The 14,241-nt window shown below is 37.7% G+C and overlaps 4 protein-coding genes across 4 annotated transcripts; 2 read left to right on the plus strand and 2 right to left on the minus strand.

The window, feature by feature from the left end:
* Positions 1-675: 675 nt before the first annotated feature.
* On the minus strand, positions 676-4,001 carry LOC111776917 (transcription activator GLK1-like). The gene is made up of 6 exons (XM_023656328.1): positions 3,079-4,001; positions 2,789-2,929; positions 2,330-2,692; positions 2,162-2,218; positions 1,157-1,270; positions 676-1,065 (listed from the first exon to the last, which is right to left on the minus strand). The coding sequence occupies exons 1-6, from the start codon at positions 3,562-3,564 to the stop codon at positions 916-918; spliced, it is 1,311 nt and encodes a 436-aa protein (XP_023512096.1). The 5' UTR covers positions 3,565-4,001; the 3' UTR covers positions 676-915.
* A 3,812-nt stretch (positions 4,002-7,813) lies between these two features.
* Positions 7,814-9,672, plus strand: LOC111776900 (dnaJ homolog subfamily B member 13-like). Its single transcript, XM_023656306.1, has 3 exons — positions 7,814-8,166; positions 8,359-8,804; positions 8,889-9,672. Exons 1-3 carry the CDS (start codon positions 8,002-8,004, stop codon positions 9,322-9,324), a joined length of 1,047 nt encoding a protein of 348 aa, XP_023512074.1. The 5' UTR covers positions 7,814-8,001; the 3' UTR covers positions 9,325-9,672.
* Positions 9,673-9,866: 194 nt separating this feature from the next.
* LOC111777835 (protein DMP7) lies at positions 9,867-10,572 on the minus strand. Its single transcript, XM_023657558.1, has one exon. It carries the CDS (start codon positions 10,527-10,529, stop codon positions 9,948-9,950), a length of 582 nt encoding a protein of 193 aa, XP_023513326.1. The 5' UTR covers positions 10,530-10,572; the 3' UTR covers positions 9,867-9,947.
* A 2,120-nt stretch (positions 10,573-12,692) lies between these two features.
* On the plus strand, positions 12,693-14,161 carry LOC111777639 (NAC domain-containing protein 73-like). Its single transcript, XM_023657326.1, has 3 exons — positions 12,693-12,837; positions 12,919-13,111; positions 13,574-14,161. The coding sequence occupies exons 1-3, from the start codon at positions 12,733-12,735 to the stop codon at positions 14,122-14,124; spliced, it is 849 nt and encodes a 282-aa protein (XP_023513094.1). The 5' UTR covers positions 12,693-12,732; the 3' UTR covers positions 14,125-14,161.
* The last annotated feature ends 80 nt before the right edge of the window (positions 14,162-14,241 follow it).

A 14,241-nucleotide genomic window follows, 5' to 3' on the forward strand; every position in this document is an offset into this window, starting at 1 on the left:
CTACATTAACAACTACACATTCAAATCCTTAATCTTCCCAAATTTGTTTTTTAAGCCTTAAAAAAAAAAACGTTGTATTACTTTCATACGTGTATGTTTCATTTTATGTCGAGCTTCCTTTCATGCATGCAATGGTCACTTCCGATCAGTCCCGAGAGCTACTCCTAAGTCCTAAGTGTTGGATGATGAATGTCCCACATTGGCTATTTTAGGGAATGATCATGAGTTTATAACCAAGGAATAATCTACGAGGCCTTTTGGGAAGCTCAAAGCAAAGTCATCATTCCATTGTGGAGAGTCGTGTTCGTCTAACATGACATCAAAGTCATGCCCTAAACTTAGTCGTGCCAATAGATTGATAAATCATCAAATGTCGAACAAAGGACTCCAAAAGAAAAGGAGTCGAGCCACCTTGAAGGCGGTAAAAAATGACTAAGACTCCAAAGGAGTCGAGCCTCGATTAAGGGGAGGCGTACTAAGGCCTCAATTTCATACCATTGTGGAGAGTCGTGTTCGTCTAACACTAAGGATTATTGAGGAGAATAGTCCCACGTTGACCAATTTAAAAAAAGATCACGAGTTTATAAGTAAATAGCACTATTTCTATTAGCACGAGAGTTTATGCTCAAGATAAACAATATCATACTGTTGTATGTCTGAGCGGTTAAGTTGGTATAGTCGGAAAAGTCTGATAACTTTTTTATTGGTTTTTAGTGTTATAATTAAAGCCCCAAAAACCAAAGTGTTACTCTTGGTGGGTTAATACAAGAAGCTCCAAAGGAGCAATGGATGAGAACCAATAACCCTCTTACAAAAACAACAAGAGAAGTAGTAGCGGCATTTTTAGATCATCAACGGATCGAAAAGTGCAGCACGAGAGAAATGTCGTCAAATTAAGGCTGGCGGGGATGATGGTCAAGCACAGGTGGGCGGTATTTTAGGAATGCCTTGTCGTTGGAGCTCGACTTTGACACTGTCCAAAGACGGAGGCTTTAGGCCGAGGGGAAGTGGCAGCCATGGCTTGGTTAAAGCATCTCCAATAGCTGAGTCTATGCTCTCTTTGGACTGCACAATTTGAATTTAAATGAAATCAAAATTATTGGGTATAGAATTGTTAGTATTTGCATGCAAAACGGGATAGGGATAGAGATCTTACTGGATAAGAGTCCAGTGGAAGGTGGGTGGGAGAACGGCCGACGGTGGTCGTGGGCTCTACTTTGTACATCGGATGTGGCGGTGGAATTACCGAGAATGCTGCCCCACCAAATCTCTGCTCCCAAAATTAATCATTATGTTTTTTTCTACTGCCTTTCTCTACCACGTCTATTACTTAATAAATATATTCGGTAATCGAGCCTACCACGTAGATATTGTCTTATTTAAACATTACTTTTTTGAACTTTCTCTCAAGGTTTTTAAAACGCGTTTGGTGGAGAGGTTTCCACACCCTTACTGTAAGGGCCCAGACCCACCGCTAGGAGATATTGTCCTCTTTGGGCCATTGTAAGCTTCCCTCAAAGTTCTTAAAACTCGTAAGTTGGAGAGGTTTCCACGCCCTTATTGTAGGGGCCCAGACCCACCGCTAGCAAATATTGTCCTTTTTGGGCCATTTTAAGCTTCCCCTCGAGGATTTTAATACGCTTTTGCTAGGGAAAGGTTTCCACATCCTTGTTGTAACATGTTTCGTTCTCCTCCCCAACTGATGTGGGATCTCGGGAGAGGTTTCCACTCCCTTATTATAATGGCCCAAGCCCACCAGTAGCGGATATTGTCCTCTTTGGACTTTTCCATACGAGTTTTTCCTCAAGGTTTTTAAAACTGAAAGGTTTCCACACCCGGGATGTTTCGTTCTCCTCTCCCCAACTAGGATCTCACACTTCTAAAGAATGTTTCGTTCTACTCACTGTGGGATCTCACATCTTTCACCAATTTAGGTACTAAACAAACTCTTAATTTTCATTAAAATTTGTTAATCTAGGAAGAATAAAGCTCTCTCTTACGTGGGCGTATGAAAATTCAAACCTTTTAACCTATTCGATCGATAATCTATAGTTAATAACTTATCGAAAATTTATGATGTAAATGGAATCAAAGTTGTAAATGGAAAGAGACAGATAGAAAAGCTCCAAGAACATGAGTCAGGAAGACAAAGATAAATTACCGTGGTCGGAATTGGCTGTGGGAAGCATGGCGTTCTTGGGGTTAAGGCGTTTGGAACCTACAAAACAAAAAAAAACATGAGTTTGTACAACTCGTGAGTGAGAGAAATTTAAGAACAAGAACAACAAAAAAACATAGAAAAAAAGAGGTTTTTTTCTCCTCCTTATACCCGTTGGTGGTGGTGGTGGTGGTGGTGGTGCCAGTCAGGGGGCGGAGGAGGAGCGGCGGCGTGTGGCCATGAAGATGGCGGGGTGGTCGGTGGAGGTGGCGGAGATGGTGAATGTGGGAGATGCTTTGGCCATACGTGCATTAGAGATTGATCCACCGTGGGATGACCCCACACATGTAATGGCCTAAAATGAGGATGCATGGGCGTCATGGGCGGAAATCCCATGGTGGGTGCACTCCAAGGGCTGAGCTCTCTCTTCCCGGCGTTACCGCCCGACGCCGAGCCATACATCTGCCGCCTTTGGCTCCAACTCGCCGCCTCCGCTTCACGTGCCAGCAAATGTTTCCGATGCGACCTATACTTCTAAAAAAAAAAAAATACAAAGATTTCACAAATAGAACTAATGATTCAAACTCAGAGCTAGTAAGAAAGATGAATAGATAGATTCATGTCACAAACTTGAAGATGGCTAGCAACGTTATGGCGAGTGAGACACTCAATCCCCATAAGCTCCAATATTCGAGAAGGCACCGCCTTATCCACTCCCAGCTGCTCCACCGCTTGCACAAACCGCCGGTGCAGCTCCGGCGTCCAATCCACCTGCACTTCCACAACCAAAAACAACGCACAAATCCATCAAAGTTTGCATCTTTCTTGCATTTTCTTTAACTTTAGCCAAAACCCATTAAAACCCAATTGAAAAAAACAACAAAAAAAACAATCCCATAACTTAGAATATTATTACTTACCTTAACTTTCCTCTTCCCTTGAGAATTTTTTGATTGAGAAGAAGACTTCCTGTTCTTAATCTTGTCACCATGTTTCACCAAATCGTTGACTTCAATAATATTTCTTGGCGTGGCCGATTCATCTCTTTTACTCACAATCTCTTGATCCCCTTGAGCACAAGATCTCGAATCCAAATCCTTCTCTTCATCACCTCTATTATCAACCTTTGAATTGTCGTCAAATTTTTCTAAAATCACCGATGCATTGACCTCCGATTCCTCACTGCCACTAACGGAGAATTCAGCAAGGATTTCAGGGTCCATCTCCAAATCAGGCAACACATCTCCATCGTTGATTCCCACAAAGAAATCATCAAAATTGATACTGTCGAGCAAATTAGTATCATCATCAAAGCCGTGAAAATCATCACCACCAATCGAAAAGCTCTCCACTTCTCCTTGTTCTTCATCTTTGTTGCCACTCCTAACCGGTGACACCGCAAGCATTACAAAAACTTGCCCTAAAGTCCCAACCTTTGCATAAAATTCACAAAACCCCCAATTGGGTATTGCTCTAATCGATGCAAAGAGTAATAAAAATCGTTTCTTTTTCTTATAATTCGTGAGAATTACAAGAATCAAAGAAAAGGGTATTTTTAGAAGATGAAGAAGACGAAGAACACGGTTTGGGTGTTGGCCACAACTTGAGGGTTTTTAGATCTCTAGCAGCGTCAGAGATTTTGTTTGAACCTCTTTGTTGTGGTTCGAGGGTGCTACAACAATTTGATTTTTGAAATTTATTTTGGGGTTGCAAGGCTCGCTTGTGGATGACCTTTTTTTGAAATATTCATTTCTTGGAGGAAGTGCTTGCTCGTGAACTAAATAATTGTATAGCCAAAAAGCTTTGAATGAAGGAGAGGGAAGAGAGAGAAAGTATGTCAGAGAGGATTGGAACGGGAAGTTGATTGATATAGAATCATATAATGTTTATATCTGTTGTACAGTGGAACAAGATAGCGATGGCATCATGTGCCCAAACCCATATCAACAAATTAATGTTCATGTTCATCATCTTCAACAACACTAACATAAACCCTAAACATACTTTGAAAAAAAAAAAAAAAAAAAATCTTGAAATGGTTGTAACTTTTGGGAATGGAGCAGTTGATGTCATAGTTTGCTGCTGCCCACTTTCTTTTCCCTCTAAAGGAAGCTTTTGCATTGTTATCAACCATTTTACTTTTCAATCAAATCTAAGAATTTGATGTTGAATCATATATGATTTAATGAGATTTATATGAATGTTGGTCAAATTTATGAATACCGAGTAATTTTAATAGAAATTTCTCTAACTCGAGTTAAATCCAAATCCAACTAGAAATCCGGATTGAAATTTTTTAATCTCAATTGAATTTCGATGAACTCCGATTGTGATTCTAGCTGGGATGCATGAATCCCGATTGAAATTTTTGAATCTCAATTGAAATTCATAAATTTTGATGAACTTCAACTAGCTGAGTGCATGAATTCTGATTGAAATTTTTGAATCTCAGTTGAAACAACGGAATTTTGATGAACTCCAACTATGATCCTAGCTATGATGCATGAATCTCAATTGAAATTTTTTAGTCTAAGTTGAAACTCATGAATTTTAGTTAACTTCGACTGTAATTCTAGCTGGGATGCATGAATCCCGATTGAAATTTTTGAATCTTAGTCGAAATTCATGAATTTTAATGAACTTCTACCGTGATTCTAGCTCGGATGCACGAATCTCGAATGAATTTCATGATTTCCAACAACTCATGCTTTTTTGAAAATCAACCTGTTTTTTTTTCTTTCTTTCTTGAATAAGCTATCTATTTATTTATTTATTTAGTTTTTATAATTATTTGAATCGAGTAAAATTGCAATAACTTCAAAAGGTAGGACAAAAATTCAGGCAGTAAAAATAAAAAGTTGATAAATATTTATTTTTATTGTATTTAATGAGTGAGGATATAAACGTAATTTTAACTCCATGTCCTTTTATTTATGCTGACATCATATTCATCATCAATACGTCCAAAAAAGGCTTATTTTTCAAAACCCTAAACATTTATGAGCTATGTTTTTTACACTAACTGAGTAAAGAAACATAACAACCTTATTTTATGCTAAAATAACATAGATTTTTGAGTTACAACAATAATACCCAATGGGTACTATGTTTGATGAATGGAATTAATGAATGTGCAGAGAGAGATAAGGGTATCTTAAAATTCTTTATTTGAGTGGACAATTTTCACATTACTCTTATCTATAATGTTTTATAAATTAAATGATCGAAATGACATGGTGAACTTAGGTAACAATGTGATTCTTGATGGGACTTCAATTTGTTGTACCATATAATTAATGCAGTATTCGTCAACTCTTCTCTTCTATAAAAAAAAAAAAAAAAAAAAAAAAAAANCCATGTCAAGAATCTGGATACGATACTTGATAGTCCCGACATTCTCTACGATATGCTCATATTACCTATGTTTCTTGTTTTGTAGAGTGAAGATTATCCCTACAGACCAAAACAAGTATTTCCACCATGTTTTATCATCACTCACATGTATTCTAAGAAAATACTCATAGCTCAACTAACCTAGAATTGTTTCAAATAAAACATATTTAACCATGAAACTCTTATAATTAAGCCACTGAAAAGGAAGGTACACATTGATAGGTAATAACTTTCATTTCCTTTATGTTTTTTCTAATCATTCGGATGTCACACATGAATATCTCTGTAACGGCTCAAGCCCACCGCTGGTAGATATTGTCCTCTTTGGGCTTTCCCTTTCGAGCTTCCCCTCAAGGGTTTAAAACGCATCTACTAGGAAAATGTTTCCACACCCTTATAAAGGGTATTTCGTTCTCCTCCTCAACCAATATGGGATATCACAATTTCTTTGGATGATCTGGGCGTTCGAAAAATGGGTCCTCAAAACCCGCAATAATTGTTATTGTTGGTGATTATGTATGTTGTAAAGATAGGTTTGGCTTTCATTATCAGTTGTGCCTTTCTCATTTTTTGGGGTCCCCTCAAAGATGCAACCACTTTAAATCAATCCAAAATTTCACTTCACCCTCATCCATTCATCTCAATAATTTCATTCTTTTCCAATTCAATTTTCGAACTTTCAAGTAAGATCGGATGGCTCTAACTCTTACATAATCAATCGACCGTGCATGAGTAATGATGTTGTAAGTTGTGTAGCGTATGCCTTCTAATTTTACATAGCAACTACGACCGAGCTGTTATTAAACTCGAGTTAAAATATTAAGGGGGAAGGGGGAAGGGGGTCATGGATGGATATGGGCAAATATAAAAGAAATGATATTTTGAAGAATAAGGCCAAATAAAGCATTGCATGTAAATGAATGTGTGGAGAAGAGGTTTTTGTCTCTCATAGAAACAACTTTTTGAAGGGTTTTTTTGTGGTGGCAAGTTATTTGTTTCAATTTACACAAACTTCCAAAATATATATATATATATATATATATAGATGGAGTCAAAGTCAAATTTTGATAAAGATTAAAAGGTTTAAAATATTGACGATAATTAATAAATTAAGGAGATGATTGATTTAATTAAGAGATGAAGAGTGTAATTATAATCGACCATATAGTTATAGTTAAGAAGTGATTTAATTAAATAAAAAATTTAATGGTATAGTTGTAAAAAACTTTACTATAAGTAACTTCTATTTAATGGCATTTATGAATTATTGTTTATGTGGTCCTTAAAACGGGTAGATATTTTACTTTGGTTTGATAATATATATATTTTTTGTTTTATTAATAATTTCTACAAGCTTCTAATCCGACGTTAGAATCGGAGCTCGTGTGAAAGTATCGTATTCGCGTGCTAACTTTTTGTATTTTGTTAATTTCATTCTCTTCTACTGACTCATTTTAAAAGAAGTCGCTCGAGACACTCGCTCACATGTATGTGCCATAGGGTAGCTCGCTTCGAGAAAATGACCTATTGATAATAAAAAGTTGACACCATGTTTTCTCTTATAGTACATTTTGAAGTCTTTCTAATCTTTCTAGAGAACATGTGATTTTGCGAGCGGTCGTACGAACTCGTGGAGTGTTTGTTTGGTGTCTTGACACCAAGTTTAGCGAGCTTTCATTTTTTTATAGAGACAGACTTAACTCCAAAACTACACGTCGAAACCTCAACATTTGAGGTTATGGTCTGATGCTGTACCAAATCCTCTTGTCTTCGACACTCGTATCTCCTCGTTCTTTCCAACCTTGCTTATGTCTTAGCTTGACTTTAATGCACACTCTTCTTGGTGTGATTGACGATCCACCGTTCTCAGCGATCGTATCATAACACTTATCTATCTCGATTTTCATGTGGTCGGATGGGAGCTACTTGAAGGTTGCACTGTTTCAAAATTGGGATTGCAACAAGTATGGCTTTGGGCTCAGTCCACCAGAAAAACAAGTTTGGGCCAAACGCCTATGAAGCCCACGTCGAAGCCCATCCATCGAACCACAATGGGCACTTCGCCCTTTCCAAAGCCCATTGTGTTGACATAGCAAAGCCCATTTGTTCATCGATCATATGTGTTTTAATTAATTAAATGTAAAATTTGTTTCACAAATAATTACTTAATAACGTTCATAGATTTCATATCATTATTAAATGGCAATGACTTTGTTGATCCAAAATTGGAACAAAGGGAGAGAAATAAATAAGAAAAAAAGAAAAAGCATAGACTGTTCTTGCGACAACGACAAGTGTTCGTAATTTCTCGAACTTTCCCCTGCTTTCTCAAACCATCATAGACTGAAGAAGACTCTCACAAATTTACACCGCCATTTTGGATCGTTATCTTCATTGCCTCTACTCCTAATTTGTTCTGCAAAATCAACCAGAAAGCTCTCAGGGAGCAAATGGGTGTTGATTACTATCGAATTTTGCAGGTGGATAAGAATGCTACCGACGATGATTTGAAGAAGGCCTATAGAAAACTTGCCATGAAATGGCATCCCGATAAGAACCCTAACAACAAGAGAGAAGCTGAGGCCCAATTTAAGCAAATTTCTGAAGCTTATGAGGTATTCATAAATAACCCTCTTGTTGTTTTCCCTTGTGTATGAGAATGATCGATGAATGATTTCAATCAAAAATTTCATATGGGTTTCTGTTCATTTCTCTTTTCGTTCTGTTTATGTCCTATTGTTCAAGGAAATGAATCTTCGTGCCTCTGTTTTCCTCTGTTTTTCTCTGTTTTCCTCTGTTTTTTCTAGGTTCTGAGTGACCCCCAGAAAAGGGCAATCTATGATCAGTACGGTGAAGATGGTCTAAAGGGTCAGGTGCCACCACCGGATGCTGGAGGTCCGGGCGGAGCCACCTTCTTCTCCACCGGAGATGGACCAACGACGTTTCGGTTCAATCCCCGAAACGCCAACGATATTTTCTCTGAATTCTTCGGATTTTCAAGCCCATTTGGCGGCATGGGTGGAAGAGGACAAAGATTCTCATCAAGTTTATTCGGTGATGATGTTTTCGCATCCTTCGGCGGTAGCGACTTCGACGGCGGAGGCGGAGGCGGTGGCATAGGCGGTTCCATGTCCCGACATGCTTCTCGTAAAGCACCGCCAATCGAAAGACAACTACCATGTAGCCTCGAGGAGCTATACAAAGGAACAACTAAGAAGATGAAAATTTCTAGACAAGTTACCGACGTTCGTGGGTAAGCAAAGCATAAAAAAAGAACCCCATGATTTTATTTTTGTTTTGAACTCTTAAAAAACCAACCATTTCTTCACTGAATCAGGAAAGCAACGAAAACAGAGGAGATCTTGACGATCAACATAAAGCCCGGATGGAAGAAGGGAACGAAGATCACATTCCCAGAGAAGGGAAACGAGGAGCCTGACATTATACCATCAGATCTTGTTTTTTTGATTGATGAGAAGCCTCACAGCGTGTTCACTCGCGATGGGAACGATTTAATTGCTACTCAAAAGATATCTCTGGCGGAAGCGTTGACAGGGTACACTGTTCATCTTACAACGTTGGACGGCCGACATCTGAGTTTCCCGATCACTAATGTAATCACTCCAAATTACGAGGAAGTGATACCCTCAGAAGGAATGCCCCTTCAAAAAGACCCCACCAAGAAAGGGAATTTGAGAATCAATTTCGATATCAAATTTCCCACCAGACTCACCGCCGAGCAGAAGGCTGGCATTAGGAAGCTCTTGGGCTAGGCTTGAGCTAATGGGTTTTTCTTTTTCGTGAAAAAATGGATCATTTTTATTTTAGTAGTGTTGGTTTCTTATTATTACAAGAGGTTGTGGCGTGAGTGGCGTGAGTGGCGTGAGCGGCGTGAGCGTGTGAGAGATACACTTTTAAACATTTTCGTTATAGTAATTGGTTATCATTCTCGGTAGATGCAGAGGAATTTGTTATCTCTAAACACGTAAATTTCTGTCTCTTTGTTTAATTTTTTTGCTTGTCGGTGTGTAGTGGGATTGATATTGATTCCACTTTTGATGTAACAATTGGGTTTTGGTTGTGCTACACCAATTGGGTATTATACATTGGGTATTATTACATTTTTTTGTTGTATAATTAGGATAGAATAAGTGGTATCAGAGTATTGAAGATTGTGGTACAACAAGTGGTGTCAGAACATTAAAAGTTATGATATTACGACACAACATGACATGAATGAACTGAGTGTGTGCCGAGTATTGAATTAAATAAGAACAATTGTAACAATCGTGAGGGTAGAATACAGATTGTAAAGGGCAATCGAGTATTGAATTAAATAAGAACAATTGTAACAATGGTGAGGGTAGAATACAGATTGTAAAGGGCAATTGGGTTGCTATTCACGGGAGAGGGGAAAGCCAACGCCATGTCGTTTGGTGGGGAAAACAATAAACAACAAGCTGCAGAAGACACCAACGGCGACAGGCAACACAACCAAGAGCTCCCTTGTTTCATCGGACGGTGTTGGATACAAACAGTTGACAACATTTTGATCGAACAGAGCAACAGCTATGAACACCAAGAGAGAAGCGATGGCATGAAAGAAGTCAATGAAGCGAAGCCTGTATTGAGCAGCCTCTTCTTTGGGAAGGGTGATTGAGCCATCAATAACCCACAAGCCATGAAATGTGGCGACCCCATATCGGACTTTGCCACGTTTGTCCCTGAAACTGTCGGTGAAGATGAGGAAAAAACAGGACAAGGCGCAGAGCAAGACGAGGGCGAGGGTGGCAGTTTGGCTGACACTGGTGAGGCAGTGGCCTTGGTGCGTGAAAATTGGGGACAAAATTTGGAAGCCGAGGACGGTGCCTGTGGGGAGGAGGTTGGCTAAGTGGGCTGTGCCTTTGAAGGTCTTTCTGATGGCTTTTTGGGTCGGTGTTTTTGTTGGCTTTGAAGCCATTGTTGGGGAGTTTTCCATTAATGGCTGCTGGATCTCTCGCAGCAGCTCCTCGGCGGCCAGTACCTGCTGAATTCGGCTCTCCATTGCCCCTTCCATTGTCACGATTACTCTTTTTTTTTTTTTTTTTTTTTTTTNTGTTCTTGTCTTTGTTGGTAAGATATTTATGAACTATTTAATTGGTGAAAATATGAACCCAAAAGCTGTAAGAAATTTCAAATTAAGATGGAATTTGTTGTTTTTGTTTAATGGGAAGGAATTACAGAAACAATCCACAACCAAAGTTGAATTAAAATATCACTAATCCATCCAATGGTTAGGGATCTGTTTCAACTTCTTCCATTTTTGTTTTTTTTTTTTTTTTTTTTTTTTNTATTTTTAATATATAAAATAATCCTAATTAATTGCTAATCGCTAATTACCAATCACTAATTACTAACCCTTTCCACTTTATTGAGATGGTTGGATTTCTTGTAAGGTAAGTGACCCCTACCTTTATTTTTTTTACAGACCATATGTCGTACATCTTCACAATATTACTCTTAACATTTGTTATCATTTTAGGTAGAGATGTTTATGGGGAGGGGACGAAGACGTGGAAGTCTTTCCTGTCCGGTCCTTGCCACCTATTTCGTTTCTCATTCCCGTAAAAATTTTCATCTATTTGTGTAAGATTGGGGTGAAAATTCTTCGTAGTGAATTTGCGGGGATTATGTTCTCCGCATGTATTTTTTTTTTTTTTCTGTTTAAATAAAATAGTTATTTGAGAGTTTTTATTAGAACAAATCATTATATTTTTTCTTTCATGTATACCATATGTTCTGCAACATAGTTTTTTAAAATTTAAATTTTAATATTGAGTTTAAATATTATTATTAAAATCTCAAAATTAACTAATTTATATATATTTAAAAATATATTTATATTAAACTAACAAATATAATTTTATCCCGAGCCCCATTTACTTAATGAAGAAAAAATGTTTCCTATACTGTTCCCCCATTTAAACGGGGAATCCCCTCTCTAGAGACCCTAACTTCGAAAGTAAAATAGATATCTCTAATGTTAAATTATTAACGTATGAATTTAAAGTTTAATTTTCGTCTAAAACAAACTCCAACAATTAAATTGTGAATTAATTTTGAGATGAAATATTAAAATATATTATAATAATTAGTTATGGAATATATAGTATATTTTATTTTATTCCAAGATTTAGTTAGTTTATATTTTCATAGATATTAATTGGTAGCTTGTATTCTATTTAGATCCCACTGGAACTTTTGATCCTACTTATGTTTGTTACATTTTTTATCTCAATTCTATTTTTCATTTTTAACGAAAGTCGATATTTGTGTAAGAAATATGGTGCATGTAGGAGGATATAAATTTTGGAAATGGGATACAGACAGAAGCATCCATAAGATATAACATAAAGCAAAAACATAGTTGAGAAACACGAAAGAAAGGCATATTAGGGTTTAAAATAATGTGTAAAAAGCAGTAGTAGAGTAGCTGAGGAAGCATGTTCAAAGGTTGTTGGTTCCTTCCAAATACTGTCGTGTTGGTTGTTGTTGGTTCTTTTGGGTATGCGATGGTGGTGGAGACTTGGTTGGGAGGCCAAGGAGTGTAGAATCACCCCCAAGCACTTCCCAAATACTCTCTTCACTCCTGTTCTTCCTCTATTTCCTTAAAAACTCAACCTTTATCAACACTCCACACTGACATCCCACCTCAAAAACAACCCTTTATCTCTCTCTCTCTCTCTCTCTCTCTCTTAGATTAGGTAGCCTCCTCTTCACTCAATGCTTTCTTCGACTCCTTGTCTGACATCCCACGTCGGAAACAAAACACTATTTATAAGAGTGTGGAAACCTCTCTTTAGATGACAGACGCGTTTTAAAAGAAAAATTCAAAGGAAAAAAAATTCAAAAACAACAATATCTGCTAACAGTGGATTTGAGTCGGGTCGTTGGTTAGTATGTAACGAATGAAATAACCCACCTTTACTCTGTTTCAGAAAGAAACAAAAAAAGGGTCACCCTAGAAATGCATTTATTCTCATCAAAGTCTCTTCTTTTGCACATAAACTCCTCACACCACCAAACTTGAGATCAAAGAAACCCTTTTTCTTTATTCTTTATTAAATTCCTTTTCCTTACTTAACCCCCCATTTCTGTGCCTTCAAGCTGAGAGCAGAGCTGAGGACGTCAAGGGGGATCAAATGACACAGCTCGTCGACAAAATTAATGATACCGATCGGGAAACTAGTGTCAATTGGAGCGCTTCTTGTCCTTCTTGCGGCCACCAAATCAAAACCCGACACAAGGTTTTATTCTTGTTCTTGTTCTTGTTCTTATTGGATTGATTAATGGTGAATGATATGGTGACGATGATGATGATTGAATAGGGTGGGATCGGTTCATTACCGGGTCTGCCTGCGGGGGTGAAATTCGACCCCACGGATCAAGAGCTTCTTCAACATTTAGAGGGAAAAGTTGTTGGGGGTGATGCTCACAATCTTCATCCTTTGATCGATGAGTTCATACCCACAATTCAATGGGAGCAAGGGATTTGCTATACGCATCCCCACAAACTGCCTGGTCAATTTCAATTCCTTCTCATCTTCATATTTATTTTAATTTGTATTTCTTAAAAATTAAATCATTCTAAATTATTAATACAAATTATGAGAACACATCAAAGTGGAATTCTTAATATTTTAAGGTTTAGACAAAAATGTTGATGTTTCAATTTTACTTTTGAGTGTCGATGTAAATATTAATAAAATATTAGTGTCGATAGATATTCCTATATTAAAAAAAAATATTTAAATTAATAAATAAACATTTTACATTAATCACATTTTGTGTTGCTTAAATAGCGATGAACATTAATTTTATTTAACTTTTACATAACGTTTAAATTCCTATATATACACTAAAAGAAATAATGTGACAAGCTTTTGATAGAACCTTGTCGTGTTTGAATATGAGTTTGATACTTCTTTTGATATATATATATATATATAGTAAGGGTTGAGGTAAGTTGTTGATGAATTGCAGGGGTAAGAAAGGATGGTGTAGTGCGGCACTTCTTCCACCGGCCATCGAAGGCGTACACAACAGGAACAAGAAAAAGAAGAAAAGTGGAGGCAGAGGAGGCGGAGGGGGAGGGGGAGACGCGGTGGCACAAGACGGGGAAGACGAGGGGGGTTCAGGTGGAGGGGAGAGTGAAGGGTTACAAGAAGATATTGGTGCTGTACAGCAATTATGGGAAGCAAAAGAAGGCGGAGAAGACGAACTGGATAATGCACCAATACCATTTGGGGAGGTGCGAGGAGGAGAAAGATGGGGAGATTGTGGTGTCTAAGGTTTTTTACCAAACACAGCCACGCCAATGTGGGAACTCACTACTGCAAAGGGAGTCCTCCATTTCTCTCAATAACCCTAATCCTAACCCTAACCCTAACCCTAACCCTAACCCACTTGTTGATTTCTATAACCCTTCTTTCATATCTTTTGAGTCCTGTGATCAAAATAGATCGCCTACCCATTCCCACCACCTGGTTCCCCAATTTGGAGTCCATGCTGGTTCCTCCTCTCTTATTTCATGACTATACATATATATATATATGTATATGGTTAACTACTACTATACTATACTATTAATGTATGAATAAATTTGGAGAAAAATCTCTCTCTCTCTCTCTCTCTCTCTCTCTCTCTCTCTC

This window comes from Cucurbita pepo, chromosome LG16 (genome assembly GCF_002806865.2).
Source record: "Cucurbita pepo subsp. pepo cultivar mu-cu-16 chromosome LG16, ASM280686v2, whole genome shotgun sequence".
NCBI classification, from domain to species: domain Eukaryota; kingdom Viridiplantae; phylum Streptophyta; class Magnoliopsida; order Cucurbitales; family Cucurbitaceae; genus Cucurbita; species Cucurbita pepo.